The 16,961-nt window shown below is 38.8% G+C and overlaps 1 protein-coding gene across 1 annotated transcript in view; it reads right to left on the reverse strand.

The window, feature by feature from the left end:
- Window positions 1–2,530: 2,530 nt before the first annotated feature.
- Window positions 2,531–16,961, reverse strand: part of kif5ab (kinesin family member 5A, b) — a 93,595-nt gene continuing 79,164 nt past the window's right edge. Inside the window, exons 19-28 of the mRNA XM_015004696.2 lie at window positions 15,930–16,039; window positions 13,072–13,173; window positions 12,515–12,575; window positions 12,338–12,409; window positions 12,129–12,233; window positions 9,342–9,555; window positions 6,846–7,101; window positions 5,449–5,510; window positions 2,836–2,863; window positions 2,531–2,630 (exon numbers count right to left, since the gene is read on the reverse strand). Coding sequence (XP_014860182.2) covers window positions 2,531–2,630; window positions 2,836–2,863; window positions 5,449–5,510; window positions 6,846–7,101; window positions 9,342–9,555; window positions 12,129–12,233; window positions 12,338–12,409; window positions 12,515–12,575; window positions 13,072–13,173; window positions 15,930–16,039 — 1,110 coding nt within the window. The remainder of the gene's footprint in view (window positions 2,631–2,835; window positions 2,864–5,448; window positions 5,511–6,845; window positions 7,102–9,341; window positions 9,556–12,128; window positions 12,234–12,337; window positions 12,410–12,514; window positions 12,576–13,071; window positions 13,174–15,929; window positions 16,040–16,961) is intronic.

Consider the following 16,961-nt stretch of genomic DNA (forward strand, 5'->3'; position numbering starts at 1 on the left):
CTGAGGATGGGAAACTGACACAAAGAGGGCTTTTTACAGCAGGTGGGTTTGGGGCAGATAGGAGGAGTCTGGAACAACATTGATCGTCTGCATGCAGATTTACAGTGGAGGCCTCAGAAACATTCGCCTGCCTGCAGAAAGACAACCACACACACACACACATAGAAACAGAGCGTAAGAGTGACAGTCAAATGCATTGGAAAAACAGACAAAGAGAAACCCGTGGTAGGAAGAGGAGACAGCTGCCTGTGAGTCATGCTAACTTTGCCAGAAGGAGTGTGTCAGTTTCTGTCTGGTATCTTAACAGAAAGGCGGTTATGTTTGGAAACTGCACAAGCTTAAGTCTACGGACAAATTTAGCTTTTGCAGCAAAACTCACTGCACATGGGAAAATAATCAGGGTTTTGATTGATAGGTTCTCAGAGCTGTAACAGAATGGAGAACCTTTAGAGACTAAATGGTACTTTTTCACTGTCCCTCCTTGAAAAGCATTAAACCTGATTCTGAACCACAAATGAAGCTTTTCCATCTGAGTCGGATCATTTTCAGTCGGGTAAACACCCAAAAGCGGTGAATGTGAACTATGAGAAGCAAGAGTGTCAAACTCTCATTCTGAAGGGTCAAAATCTTGCAAGTTTTTGATGCATCTTTACTTCAACAATGCAGGATTAGGCCATTAGCAGGAATCTGAAGAAACTGACTAAACACTGAAGAAGTTGATTTATCCATCATGTTTTGCCAAACCAGGGACAAATCAAAGTGTTGCAGGTCGCTGACCTTATAGGACTGGTTTGAATGTTTTAAAAATAAATTTCAAAGAATTTAACTTTGCCTAGAAATGTTGAAAGTGTAATGCCTTTCCTTTGGGAACAGTTGTAATGTAATCTCAGTAGAGACTCTGCTGCTTGTGTCTGGAGTCACATTTAACTGCAGCTACTAAGTAATCATTAAGCAGTAACACTTAATTGACAATTTTCCATGCATGCTTGAAAGTACAACTAATTTAAAGGTGATAAGGAGGCGTATTGTATATTTTACAGGCACATAGTGGCACAACCAAGAATTACCTTCAGCTTTTATGAAAATGAATTGAATTGTCCTTGAAATTTGCTTCTGTTTAAGAACCTCTTCTTCACTCCCCCTTCAACAATGCTTCTCCCTGCCAACCATTGATGCCAATTACAACTGTTCTTTGGAGCGTTGCATCTTCTATGATAAGTTCAGTTGACGTGCAGTGTCACCAGCTTATTGCTGCTGCCACCAGTCTGGTGAAGATGTGTGTGAAAGGCATTTTGGAGGGTCTTTCTGTGGAGCATGGGCTCAGGTGGGGACCGAAACTCCAAGGTGGAGCTTTGGGTAAATAGGCGGCACTTTGCATGAGCAGATCCCCCCAAAGGGCTTTCACAGGAGATTCCTCAAATATGCAAGAATGAGTCAAGCAACGCTGCAGACGTGTTTTTAATGAGGGAATAACATTATAACATATATAAAATAAAGCTCAAATAAATTGGACTTTTATAATACATGCCCTTTAAAGAAGCGACTCTTTCTCTTGTGTCCGTACTGAAACTGAACACTGGAAAAATAAACTTCATTTAGCAAATAGTGCGAACAATTTCAGGGTCAAGCAAGACACACTGTGTGATCACTTCAGTTTGTTTAGTAGCTAGTAAGTCATAAATCTAGAGCTGTTGTGTTCACGACATACAAGCAAACAGGATCTCTAAAAATACGTTATTTGGCCAGTGTTGGCTTTTGGGTTATGAGCTTAACAGGAAGTGGAGTTCTGCTCTGGGCCTCATACAGTCTTGGGTCAGTGGAGTTTATAAATCCAGAAATCATCTGCAGACCAGGATTAAAAAATAAGCTCTGAACAAAAGAGAAAGTAACTGCCACTCTGAACGTTCGCTGTGAAATACTTCTGTATAACTGGACTACGACTAAGAAATAATCTAAAACTTTATGATGACGTCTGTCTTCTTAGTATTTTTATTTTTAGGCAAAGTATCTCAAAGCACTGTAACTTATTTTTTGTCTCTGTCTCTCGCAGCTGGCAGAAATCCATCTGGAGCTTTCAAAGCCAATGTTATTCTTCATGAAAGCAATAGTTCTGGACTAAGCTATTTTATGCTGGCACCATAAATTTTTATAAGAGCTGGCAATCTGAAATTATATATGACAGAAAAACGCTCCCGCATAGTTCCGGCCTGCATTTTTAGGTGATGTTTAATTATCGGCTTACAATTTTAATTAATTCCCAAGAGCCTATTTTGCCATCCAACATATAAGGTTTGCAGAGAAACATACCACTAATTAATGAATATGCCACTGAGTGGTACCTGTAAAATCCATGCAAAAGTCCTGCAGGCCAAATTAATGCAGCTGCAGTTTGCAGACATAAAATGTACAAGATTTGATATTACAGATTTAAAAGCCTTTGAGGAATAAATTTGACATATTCTTCATTCATTTCTGATCCATTGTTTGCACATGAACACTGTTCTTTGATATCACATACTTTACTCTTACCTTAGCTGGCCGAAGCCTCATTCTGCAACTTGTAGAGTTTGGGTGCGTCCTGATTGTCGCAGACGTCAGTTCTGGGCACAGAATTCACATTCAGACACATGCTAACCGCCACACACATACACAGATGCACACACACCAGGATCACAGGGCGTTGCAGCAGCAGTAGCAGTGTCCGCAGCAAGGGGGCAGCAATGGAGCAGGGAGATGAAACAGTGAGGATGGCATTTCAGAGCTCATATGTTGCATGTCCTTAATGTACAAGTGCAATCAGAACATGAAGACAAACTGGGTTCACCATAGCCTTACCTGTTGTCATTGAAATCTGTGGTGTTTCCTGTGGACAGAAACAGTGCATAAGGACACAGACAGGTGCACAGTGAATGGGGTTTGGTGGTGCTATGACTTGGAGGAAGTGGGGTTACAAAAGACACACGCAGACTTAAATATAACATCTGAGAGCCACTGAAGATTAGTAACTTTGGAACAAGCAGCTGCATAGAACATTTTAGCAATCTGACAACCTCATTATCATGGCAACAAGGGCTGCAGCAAGGCTTTACTTAATAAGTTTGAAAAATTAAACCCACATTACTCAGGAAAAATGGTTTTATTCTACTTCTGGATAAAGTGCAAAGAATGTATTTTAAAGCAAGAATCACAACATTTTGGAAACTATGAAACATAAATGAGTCACAACCAGCATTGTTTTCCAAATTGAATAATCTTTTACAATATTGTTTACATACTTTTCAGTTCTCATGAAAATGTATTTATTAATAGGTAGCATCCCGAACGCAGCTGAAAGAGGAAAGAATGTATGAATATATGTGCCTTTTTAAGGTTGTTTAAACACTAAAATCATACTCAAAACCTAATTAGAATCACCCAGAATTTTCCATAATTCTTTCACTCATCATATTATTCATTACCAGTTAAAAAGCTAAATTTTTCTTCTGTTATTTTGTTCATATAACAACAAAAACAAAAAAACTCAAGTTTTTCTCAAGAAAAACTAATGAAGAGTGACAGAAGCAGCACATTTTGAATATTATTTCTGCACAGTTTAGGTCTTCCCGTCATTATGGCAATGCAAATTATAAAAAGGATTAGAATGAAACTTCCGGACAGAGACTATGAATATAAATGAAACGAGAACCCTTTCCTGCACAAAAAGCTATAAAACCGACTGAGCTGAACAACAGGCCTCTGTTTAACGTGGGTCTGACCAAGAGGTACATTAATGTCTGAATTTAACCAAAAAGCAAATACAAGCTTAAGCACAGAGCGGATGAAGATGAATGCTAATGTGATTCCTGGTTGTTTTCATTCATACGTTGCTTTCATTGGACCTGCCTGAATAAGAGGAGAGTCATTGCTGTCAGTATTTCTGTTCGTACAGCAAATATCAGAAAGCATCCAGGTTCCAAAAGCGTAATTTCATTAAAATGTTCATTAAAAACACATCCTTCTTAAAAGCTGCCATTACTGGTAGACAATCAGTGCAGCAGAGCAGCGCTTAACATAGAAAATGGAGGTTTTTTTTTTTCCTCGACCATTTTTATCCTCTGTGCAGTTTGTTGAGCTAAATCCATTCTCCAGGTGCTTCTCAGTGCTGGCAACCAGTTTATTACTAAATCCTCCGTCTCATAATCTTCTACTGAGCTTTCCTGACAAGAATTGATTTCACAAAACTTTCCCTTGGCTGCCTGACACACATATCGACAACTGAACGTAACAGAGAGCTTTCACTGTTGCTCAGGATGCAGAAAGACTGAGCGTAATTTTCCTGTGATGGACAAAGAGAAGTTGATTTAATTAGTGAATAATTTCATTAGAACTCATGCTTCACTGGCTTTATATTCAGGAAGAAAAATACAAAACAGGAGCTTTGTTAGAGGTACTAAAAATCTTCTGCTGTCAGAGGAAATCACCTCTCAAGGCTTCATCAGAGAGACGGGGAAAGAAGCAAGAGAAAAACTTGGGGTTGAAGCCTTGTGGAGCCATTTGACCACATTTTCCCACAAGCTCTTATTGAAATTCATCACACTGAAGTACCAGAGTGGAAATTACTAGAGGGGAAAGAGGGACTGCAGCCTTAGAGGTTTAACCTGGTAAATAAATTGAACAGAATACAAACTACTGTGGTAATAAAAAAAAAAAACAAACAAAAAAAAAAAACATCACAGCTACTTCCAAGCAGCACAAACGAAATCCATGCTGATTAGATCCCTGAAGGGTTCTCTGCAGAACAGTGATCAGGTCTGATGTTTAATGAAATGCATAAACACTTGCAGCATGTTGATGAATTGATCCCAACTCCATTTGTGACTTGTATTGATATTCCCAGTGAATCAAAGTGGTGTGATGTTGTTGCACAACTCAAACTGCTGTCATGACTGGGTCAGAGGCTGAATTGGTCCTCCAGCTTGTCTGTCGGCTTCTCTGAGTAATGACACTGCAAGCCTAATCTGTCTCCCCCAGAGTCTGCGGCTGATAACACACGTACACAAACACCGAGATGAAGACGGACAAAATCTTCAGGCAGCAGGAGGATCTCACAGTTGGCTGCACATGCTCTGGGCAAACCCTAAAACATGACAGTCTGGATCTTGTAAGAATGTAGAAACTTTATGACTCTGACCTGCACTGTGGAAACCTCCAAAATTCACATCAAGTTAAAATCCGCCTACCGCCTCAGAAATAAGAAATGAAAACCAGATGAACAGCAGCAGGACAGTTTCCGTTAACTGTCTTAACAGTCTGCTCTTTGTAAGAGTTTATAAAACAACATCTGAACTTAATGGCTGGTATGAGGGCATAATGTTGTAAGGAAATTACACTCATAAATTTAAGTCAATTGAACCCCTGCTGATCAGGGTTACTCATAGCTTTCGCAGGATTTACTTGTAGGAGGCTCACCGTTTTCTGAATCAAGCATTTCTGAAGACTTCTCCGCTTTGCTTACTGCTTCAGCTGAAAGCCTAGAAGAGACGAAACAGGGAATTATGTTAAATATGTTACAAAATCTTTGTATTTATCTTCAGATTAAACAACAAATAATAAAAAAAAGCTGGTCATAGCTATTAAATGAATAATTTGTATTATTTGAAGTCAATACCCTGTGGGCAGCAGAAAGTTATGTGAACAATAAATCAAGCAGAATTTCTCTCTGGAACGTTGAGCTTAAGGCTGTTGGTTCCAAAGTGAATTTCTGCCATCATGAAAAAAAAAAAAAAACTACAGTCTCAACATTTTTATAGCAATTCACAGAAACAGCAATTTTATTAACCCTTCATTTGGTTCATGACGCAAACATGTCCGTCAAGTCCAGCAGCTGTGACTAATTTGCACCTATTGTAGCATCAAATCACAGCTGTTCTCTCTTCAACCACAAACACAGGAGATGCAGACGTAATCAAAGAGGAAGATGAATAAAGTGTTCCTCACAGACAGCTTCAGACAAGCAGCTGACTTCATCACATCAGAACCACATTCAGAATGATGTCTAGGTCATTAAGAGAGTTGAATGTTTTGATTCATTCCAAAAAGAAAAAGTTAAAACTATATTGGATTGTAAAACGTGTGCACACTGCTAATCTTTACAACTACATGTTGTACATCCCAACCTTCAATGCAACAAAAACCAGGGATTGAGTTAATTTTTTAAAGTTTTGTTTGTTAAGCCTGTATGAAGCAGAATACGTTAGAAAGTTCCAGTGGTTCAGATTTCAGTCTGAATATGAAAAGTATTGAATTGTTAACACCGTTGAGGCATCTTTTTGATTTATTTTTTATTTAATTATGTACTTAAATATGAGATAGACATAATCCTCACTACAGCAGCAGATCATTATCCCCCCTTCTTTTTCTCTTACATAAAAAATACACAGAGTGCAGCAACTGGTATTTCCTCAGCTGTCTTCTTGATGACAGCCTTTGTGTTTCAGAATCCAAACCAATTTATTCTTGTTATGATGTACATAAATTTACATAAATGTTGCTGGGCTGCATCTAAAACTCTTTCACGATTCAGTTTGGAAGTATTTGCCTCTCTATAAGTGTGCATCCAACTTTTAACTTGTACTTAACAGTTAAAAAAAATTATTTGCTTGTAAAAATATCAAATATTTTTAGTACAGTGTCCAGAACCTGTAATTGTGCTTATTACTGAAAGGTTATCATGGCAACTTCACCACTACATAGCTGAAGGACTTATAAAGCTACACAAATGAAACCTTGAGTTAATACTACAGGTTCAAACCACAATGTCAGAGTTCAAGAAACTAGTTATAAAATGGGAAACAGAGCTTACTCACATGTTGTTCCTAGCGTCGCCGTCGTCGTCACTTTGTGGGTTGATGAGTTCTGCAGAGCTGTTCTGGTTGCACTCATCCTTAGGTAATCTGGCCTCGGCGTCACGAACTGGAGGAGCATCCATGGGAGCTGCTGGTCGGTTGTTTTTGTTCTGGAAGCCGGCATTGCAGAAAGCGACGGGGTTTTCGCTGTAGCCCCGGATGAAGAAGTGGTTGATGGGAGGATAGAGTGGGTAGTGGCCGGGACGCACAGGCTTGGCTGCAAGCGATAACAGAGGGCTGATGCACAGATTGCAGCATTCATCCAGAAAACCTAAAGACAAATTTAGTTTCCTAAAAGTTTTTAATGTCTCTAGAAAGCTGTGAATGTGTTAATTTAGAACTCCTCGGTTATTCTTCATTGGACTGGCATAATCCTGTAATGAAAGCCATTGTTTTAAGGCCTCTCACATAAATCAATATCTTATTTTCTCATAGCAGAGGCATGCGTGCCTCTCATTATTTCATTGCAATTATCTTTGGTTGAACCGCTCAAGATGGGAGCTGGTGATTAAAATAAATTATACTGCTTTCTAAGCTTCAGCTTTCCTCTTTAAATACATACAGTGCAAATCTTGTCATGAGGGAATATTTCAGTAAGTGCTAAACCTCTTCAAGCTTAGATGTTTTCTACTTTTCAATTATTGCCACATGCCTGTGCAACCTATAAAACTCAAACAGCACAGCGCTAGTGTTCAGTTTGGTAAACATCAACATCTCATAATCTATCTTCTTCTGCTAAATGTGTTTTTAAAGTACACCTGTTTCCTGACTACCAAACCAGATTGGTTTCAGAGCTACCTTCAGCAAAAATTGCTGCACCGCACTCACACGTACAGAAAGAAAAAGGTGATCTAGAAAAGGAAGGAGAGAGATGACGAACGAGTGGAACTAAAGCGTACTGGGAATGTTGTTTGTGATGAAGCCACAGCAGGGACATAAAAAGGGATGGTTGCAGAAAGGTTAGCAATTTCTTTCAGTGCCATGGAAAAGGACCAGAGGTGAGGGAAATTAAATGTTAGGGACCAAAGGAAAACTGACCCTATGAAGGAAAACATCTTGAGGGAAATAAGACTGTCTTTTAGTAATATGTTAACTTCCTATAAAATTAATTAATATGGGTTATATATAAAATTATGGATGATTTCCATTGTGTCTTGATTTGGCATTTTCCATGTGCTTATGTAAAACTTCTAACTAAAGAATAGAAAGGCCTTTTATACAGATGGGCAAGGATGAACTTTACTGTTTTTTGAAGAATTATTTTGTTAACTAAATTAATTGAGCAAGCTAAGGTTTGCTTATGTAGTCTCCTATTGAGTCAAGTAACAAGTTGGTAACGTTAAATCTGAGGCTGTTGGACTTCCCTTGTGTGTGATGCTTCCTTAAAAAGCAGACAAATAAAATACTGTGATCAAATGCAGTATGAAAACCAGTGAGTCACATTTTTTCACATCTGGACTGGTTTTGGTTACAGAGAAAAGCAACAGTTGAAATATATTTGTCAAAGAAGTTTAAATTTTTCTCTTCCAGTAAAAAGTATAGATTTTTTTTCTAACTAGTTTTTTCCAGCTATTATCCTTGTGACATTTTATTTTCTCATGAACAATAATCAATGAATATAAGCAGTTCTTCTATTGTTATAATACTTATCAACCTTCATGACACTTCCATGATATCCTTGAGTTATAAATATAAAAAAAGATTAAAATATAAATATGAATTTGAGTACTAAACAGCACTGCTGCTGTAATAAGCTACACTAAGCAATAACCTTGATAATTGTCTGCCTGAAGATCAGAAAAATCGTGTTAATGCATAATTTAATCCAATACCAAGATTAAAGAAATATTAGCTGCAGCAGTGTGATTTAATTTCTAGCTCAGTAATTCTCCTCTTAAAGACCCAGTCCCTTAGGAACGGCACAGGAGAGTTTCTTAGATAATACAAGACTCTTAATATACAAAATATTTTAATACTAAATGGTAATCAGAAGTCTACATAAAGCTTTAAATGCACCAAACTTTGTTTTCACATGCAGCTGTCTGTTGTCTGTTATATGTAACATGTTATTTATACATACAGGATATTCAGCGTGTAGTTTTAAAGGAAGATGTAGCTCCTTTACTGAGATGCAGCACACCACACAAAACATGGTGTGCTGGGTGTGCTGTGGTGGCGCAGGGGTTAAGCACAACCCACATATGGGGGCCTTGGTCCTCAACATGGCCGTCGCAGGTTCGATTCCTGACCTGGCAACCTTTGCCGCATGTCTTCCCCTTCTCTCATTTCCCACTTTCCTGTCAATTAACTATCAAATAAAGGCCACTAGAGCCAATAAAACCTTAAAAAATAAAAATAAAAAAAAAAATGGTGTGCTATTTGGAACAGAAGGTTAGCAACAAGACACAGTGAAAAGTCTGGGTCATTTCATGGATGTGAGCAAGGTGTTCATGTTACCTATCTGTGCAGCGTGGGGGCGGCGGAAAGGATTGCGCCTCATCACATCCTTGATTCGCTCCACCTCCTGCTGGTAGCGCTGACGGTCCTTCATGGCGCCCTCCTTGGCCTCCTTCAGCGCTCCCTCCAGCGCTTTAACTCGCTCGGCGGTGGAGCGGAGACGTTTCTCCAGTTTCGGAAGCTCACAGCGAAGATCTGCGTTGTCGCGTACCAGCTGTAACCCATGTGAAAAAATTAACCACACTCGGACCGACAATGTCAGGATTGATACTTTTGCCTTTCTCTGTGAGGTAGAGCTCACAAGGGAGTTGATTTGATCTAGAAGCTTTAAAACTTGTTTAACTTTTAGATTAGAGCAACAATATTATGATTATGAACTTGTGAAAGTAAATCATGCTTCGTTGACAACATGCTGCTCTGAACAATGCTCCATCCTTTTCAACGAGGTTTTAAATACAAAGGATTAAACAGGATTTTAATTATTTAACCACAATATTTGTAGCTCAATTGATATTTTATGAGTTAATGAAGACACCATAAATTGCTTCTTCCTAACATGAGATTCAGAGTATAAAGAAATTTAAATTTAGGATGAACTTGTTAAATAGCTGGAAATAGGTTATTCTTGTCTTTCAGCAGCTCAATCTTACACATGTGTTATTTTGTGAGGAAAAGTTTCCACAGCAGGAAAAACACATTTTAGCAACATCACAGCCACCTTTATAGCTACCCTTTAAATGCATATATTTTACACAAGCCCCCTTTATGAACTGGACAGTATTTCATCTTCCTCTGTAGTATTTTACAAGGCTGGAGGACAGAGAGTGGGATCATTTCTTCACAATATCTCTGAGTATCACTTACATTTTCTCTTTTATTTTCTATTCTTCATCTCACTTCTTTAATAGTAATTAGATCTCAGGATGGGATTGTGATGAAGGACGGTTGTTTTTGTATCAGTTGAAGTATCTCTGTCGAATTGACTATAGGATTATTATCTTGCAAAATTATTTTTATTTTAAACTCTTGATATGTCAAACATTCCACATAAAAAGTTCTCAAAAACAGGATTTCTCATCTTTTTTTTATTTTTTTATTTTTTTTTTTTAAATAGGCCCACAGAATCACAGATCCTTCACTGTACCTAACACTGGGTACTATTTGTTCTCACAAAATCACCCTTTGATTTTCAAACACACTTGAAGTGTATATTACTGAAAGCTTTAGTGTCACTTCAAATTGAGGTTCTAGTCAAATTCACAGTAAAGGTGAATAAATTAAATATAGGGTTTTTATTGGCATGGCTTTCAAACAACTGGTTGCCATTGAGTGTCTAATGCTTGTTGAAGGAGTGGCAATAGTTTTCTAACTGTGTGGAAACTATTTTGACAAAAACAATCAAAACACAGAAAGTCTTTATGTGAATCTATTTTAGTGCCTTTTACAATTTATTTACCAGTGATTGTGGAGGGCAGGTCATTTACTTATAAAACAAAGAATCATGACGCTATGCTTGGTAGTTAATTTGTTTTCAACAGATTAATTCATTTTAATTTAAAAGTATAACTCTTTATGGAATATGAGCATCTTTTAAAGTCCATAATTCAGCTTTAACAACTTCTTCATAAAACAGTGTAACAAACAACACTGTGGTAAAACAAATGATAGTTGTTTAACGTCATGAAGCAAAATCTATGTGGATATTGTTCTGCACCTTACTTGCTGCTCTACACAGGTTTCTTTGGGGAAAGATAATGACCGAACCTTTAAACACTCTGCCAGAACGTGATCATGCAATCTAATCTCCATCCTGCAGGGATTCTGAATTAGGAGGTTTTACATGCAAGCAAACTTGGCCAACAGGCAAAACATCCAAGAAGTCAGTTAACTGACCTCAGGCTCAGCTGCAGGAGTTTATTGTTTGGCTGCGAATCATTTAAAAGAAAACAAGGACGAACAGAGCAGAGACTCCCACAGGAGCTAAGGGATGTTGTAAGAGAAATCAGCTAGATGGACAGATGGATGATTAAATCTACCACTGTCCCACACTCTCTTTGAAAGTCTTATCATGCACCATGGGGAGCTTGCTGATTTACGACCATAGCTTCTTTTTTTTTTCCATCTGCACAGTGCCAGCAGGTAGAGGATGGGATTGAGACCCCCAGCAGTATCCTCGGGATTGGTTTTCAGCCTGACAAACTGCTGCAGTGCAGCTCATACCAATCTGCCGGCCTCAAAATATTCTGCCAGTCTGCAAAACGTTTAGCAGATCACCACTTAGTGTTCTGCAACGGTCCATTTAGGAATATTAAAGAAGATGGGAAGTGAGTGTGTGTGTGTGTATCTATTTGTTCTGTGTTTGTGTCCACAGACAGATTTTCAAATCTTGATTTTATCTTACAGTTTGTTTTTTCTAAAATGTAAAACATTTGACGCCTAATTTGCTCTGTTTAATTATGCTAAGAAGATTGATGGTGAAAATGTTGCTTTTACTTACAGTGCAGCAGAATTCAACAGTTCACCCCATAAACCCAAATGGTAATAGAGTAATAATCAAGAATAAAAGTTAAGTGTTGGACAGGATTGACTGAATACTGTCTATAAACAATAATGTTCAAGTTCTGCCGCAGATTCTCAATTGGATCTAGATTATATCTGGGTTGTTTTAGCACATGACTATTTGTTGATCTAAACCTTTCTTCTGTTGTGTTTCTGGCTGAACCAGCTTCCTGGCTTCAGCCAGGAAACTTTGTAGTGTAATATTTTGTGTTTTCTCACTTGTGTTACCTGTTTGTGAACTTTACTAAGTTGCTCCAAGTTGTTTTCAAGAAAGGAAATCTTTTGTTTTTGAGTGATAAATCCCCCGGTGTCATTAGGTTCAAGCTCTGTACTCTGTCAAAATAAGAAAAAAACAAACATCTGTCAAAACTGCGTTACAGAAATTGCTGCTTTTGAAAATGCTGGATTGTCAGAGTGTTCGGTCTTGCCTGCCTTACTTTTCTCACTCGAGTCGTGAGGTCTTGAACAAAGAGCTTGCGGAGGTTGTGCAGGGTGTAGAGTTCACGGGCCTACAGAAGGAGGAAATGAGTAAATTAGCTGTTTAGTGGAGCTGTAATTGGATTGGCAGCTCCTGAAGGCAGTTTATCAAATCGTGACAGTAAATAATGACTTACAACAGTCTCCTCCAGCCCTTTGAGGTCCTGCTTTGACTGCTCATGCCGTTCGCAGAGAAATCTATACATAGACAGGAAGATGACCAGACAGAACATCTGAAAACTGAACTTGTCTTTACCCAAATGATTACCTCATTCAGATCAGAATAATTCATGACTGGAGAACAAAGGGAGCATAGACCGGCTGCTACACTCATGGGGGTGTTGCCCATCTGCCATCTGATGCAATATGCTGCAAAGGTCAATGTAGAAAGGGACCCTTAACAACCAGCTGCTACCTTATTAACAAGAACTCTGATGGAGATGCAAAATGGGTTGGACAGGAAGATGGACGCATTTCAAGAAAATGGTGCAAAAAGTGTACGCTGCTAGAATCATCCACTATAAAAAGACTGACAGAGCTGCAGAGTGGCTGGGTAGAAAATAGTGAAAACAGAAGACAAATGAAAAAGAAAAAAAAAAACAGGAAGATGAGAATCTAAAGAGGCAGCTTGCCTCCAGGACTCCATATGGCGAGGTGTCTGAAAGAGGGCCAGGACAGTAAAGAAGAGACTCACGTCAGTTCCTCCAGCTGCCGGCTCTTGTGATGCTCCCGACTTCTGAGACATTCAAAGTCGCCGTGCAGTTGCTCCAACTCCAGCTGCTGCTTCTGGTTGAAGCTGAAAAAGTTGAAAACCGATCGGGTCAGGGCCGACAAAGACCGATGCTTTGTGCTTTAACAGCTTTTCCAGAATAGAAAGCAGATACAGAAGCTGTATTATAGCTCACACATGGGAGTTACTTTCCTTTACTTCTCTGCATCACACTGCTGCAGCAAAGTAATTGTCAGATTTTAATGTTGCTTACAGTGCTGTGAAAATGCATGTACCTCCTTACAAACTTGTTTTACTTTCTTGCTGCAGTTAGGTTTTTTTTAGATCAAATACATTTATGATCAGACAAAGATAGCCGTAGTAAAAACAAAACAAAACAAAAAACAGTTTTAACATGCTGATTGGTCTCATATGAAAAAGTATTGACACCTCAAGTTAAATCATGGATTTAAGAGACACAAACAGGCAAAAGCTGAAGGGATCTGAAATGCAGTTCATCTGTTCCAAGATATTCCTTGACCATTTTAAGGTAAAACATTTTGCTTGGCGTTGCCACATGTCTTTGCATCACATGAGAAAATAACTGCTCTGGTCATGGTCTGAGGCACTTCTGGGCTCAGTTTAGTGATAACCAGCAAAAATGAGTTTTTGGTGGTGGGAAGATTAAAATTCACAGCAGTGCTTCATACCCTTGACGGGCACTTTGACAGCAAACAGGAGCTGATTGATTGGCCCCTGGATAGAATCAGGTCAACATTAAACTACTAAAATTCCCTTCCCAGTATTAGAAAATATTTACCAGTAAACTTTTTTACACATCTTAATATGCCCCTTTTATCTGAAGGTGTTCCCTTTTTTCTCTAATCCTTTCATCTTCGAAATACGAAACACAAAAAAAAAAGACAACTGTGCACCAACTTGCCCCTGTTTTAATAAAAGGATCTGCAGGGAGTCTCTTTTTTTTTCTCTCTTTCACATCCGTTCGGCCTCAATAACACCCATCAATCCATTCCAAGCTGCTTATCCAAATTCAGACTGTGAAAGCAGGATAAGCAGATCTGTACCAAATGTGTGTTCACGCAAAAATTCTTCACATCTCTTCTTTTGGTGGTAGCGGGTTACTGTGAGGCCAGCTGGGATGTGTGCTTCAGTTCTTTGATGGGGTCTGCAGCCTGGCCGGCGGTCTCCTTCTGGGCGGTCATGCTCGGTATAGTACATCGTCAGTTTCAGGCACCTAAAGGGACAGCTATTTTCACATTTAGGCTGAGTCAGAGCAGTGGCTCTTCATGCGGAGGTTTGGTAGAAGCAGCTAAGCTCTAATGTCTTCCTACTCCTCAGCTTTGTTTGCCTCCCACGTCTTTATCTCTTGTAGTGATGGCTTAGATCTTCTGAGAATTCAGCTACAATTATTTAATCTATGCTGTTTGAAAAGTTTGCCTTCTAATTGATAGTGGTTAGTTTGGGAAAGAAGATGCAAACAAAAACAGAATTTTAAGATTTTCAAATCTTTAAATTTATATACAGTATACCTCAACAATTTGAATCTATATCAGGGACTGATATTAAACCCAAATTAACCTGGTGAAAATTCAAATATTGAACACAAGGAGATTTGCTAATTAATATTATCATTGCGTAGCTTGTCATAACTCTAGCATGACAGGTTTTGGTAACAAATGGCCCACATCTGTTCTGTGGAAATACCTTTTAGGGACAGCTTGGTGCATCTGGGTGCAACGTTATATTCCACTCCTTCTCCTAACAACTTGAACTAAAGGCTGATTTCCTTTATAAACAGTCATTCAGTTCCACCGAGGCCAGGTAACAATCAATTCATTTGATTAGGATATGCTGCAGAAAGGATGAAACTAAAATTAGCAGGAAAATAGCTCTTGGGGACTGGATTTGGGTCCCTGACCTCAACCAAGTGGAGTGCCAATAAATTTGGCACAAAGTCCAGCTTGTTCCTAGGATTAAACCTTAAGGTCTCGTCTTTACTTTGTGCAGATGAGCCACTGGAGTGGTTTGCAGCAGAGTGAAGCTGCTGAAGTCAGTTCTTCATATCCTAATCAAACGGTTCTCAAAGAGAAAGAAAATGATGACACCTTCCTCCATATTGATCCATATTGATGATAGATGGATTAGGACCTAACTTGCTCTGGTGCAAATGCCTCCATCCACCATGGTGAGAAAAGACATAGATCCAGGATGCAAATGGCTGAAATGAGCTTCCACAGTTTGATGGTTGGGCTCAGCCTGTAAACTGAGGAGGTCAGCCAGGTGGGCAGCTTGGAGGAGAGCCGCTGCTCCATTCCTTCTTAAGAAGTCATCTGAGCTGGTCCAGTTACATAAGGAGCACTCTTGGGTGCCTGCAGTAATGCGGATGCTGCATTGGAGGGAATCCAGGCACATACCACTGCAGGAAAACACCAGAGCAGACCAGGAACTAACACTAAAGTGCGTGTTCATCCCATCAGAGAAGGGAACTTGTCACTATCTGGATGTCTGAGTTTCCCTGTGATCCCTCAGCTACATAGTCGGTTGATAGAAGGAAGTATGGATTTATATTTCAAAATTTTTTGTGAAACTCAGAATGCACATTTATTTAGTTTTTATGTATTCACTTGCATGTTTTAGAAAACATTTAATGTTCTGCCTGAGATGCAAAACAGCCTCAAAAATAATGTTAAGTATGATGGACATTATTTGGTTAAAAAAAAAAAAGAAGAAAAACTTTATGTTCACCTTTGTATGTTCTTGTTATCAAAGGAGTAAAAGTGAAATTTGAATGCATATTAAAGTAAACTGAAAGAAGTACTAACTCTGTTAATTCATCAATGGTCTTCTGTTTCTCGTTGATCTCGTCTCGAAGGCGGCCGAGCTGCTTGCTTTGGGCTTCACGGTGCGACTTCATCTGCTCCTCCAGAGCTCTCTGAGGAGTCGCCAACAAGAACGAAAAAAAGACCAATAAAGTGAGTGCAAACACTTCCTCTCAAAGGAGAGAGAGCAACATGACGTGGGAGGAAAGGGCAAACAGCTAAACACCAGGGGAAAAGAAATTACACACATTGTGCAGATGTGAACTTGAAAGGCTCTCTAGGCATTGAACACAGCACAACCAGTGTCAATACACTGCCACTGAAACTGATTTAGGACTCAGCTAATGAAGCTGGAGCGCGGAGACAAAAACACTCACATGAATACAAATCTAAGTAAAAACATCACCGTTACTTTCCACCTCAAAGACAACAGCTTTATACGGTTCCCACAACAGTGAGGACAAAATTCCTCTCTGTTCCAGGGTCAAATGAGCAAAGTTCATCATCCATTCTGGGCCCTTCTTCAAGATGGATGGATGCAAAATTTTGTCAGTGGAGCATAGAATATAACTTTAAAAGCAGTTTTTTTTTTCTGTACTCGGTTTTATTTGTGTATTTCCAAACCTGGAATATATGTAAATCAAATTCCAGGATGTGCAGCTGACAAATCGTGATGCTATCACTTTTAAAAGATTTGTTGAATTCATAATATGAAGAATCATGACCGTTTTGAAAGTGAATAGGTGTCCATCCTGGAATTAGCAAAGTGTAACTAATAAAGTGACCATTGACCAAATTGGCCAGATGCATGTTAGCAGAGTAAAAAATACAAATATTTCTCCATACTTCAGATGCCTTTTCATATTTAACAGGACTGAAAAAAAAAAAAAACTTCAATTACAATTTCTATCTTTCGTCAAATTTATCCAAACTGCCCTGAAACCAAAGGAATAGTTTCTTCCTCTGTTTGAAGTGACTTCAAAATTTGGTTTGTTCCGGTGCTGGAAAATACAAGAATGCACCATGATGTGTGGA

This window comes from Poecilia mexicana, unplaced genomic scaffold (assembly GCF_051168715.1).
Source record: "Poecilia mexicana isolate PSO_F unplaced genomic scaffold, ASM5116871v1 scaffold_5, whole genome shotgun sequence".
In the NCBI taxonomy this organism is placed as follows: Eukaryota; Metazoa; Chordata; class Actinopteri; order Cyprinodontiformes; family Poeciliidae; genus Poecilia; species Poecilia mexicana.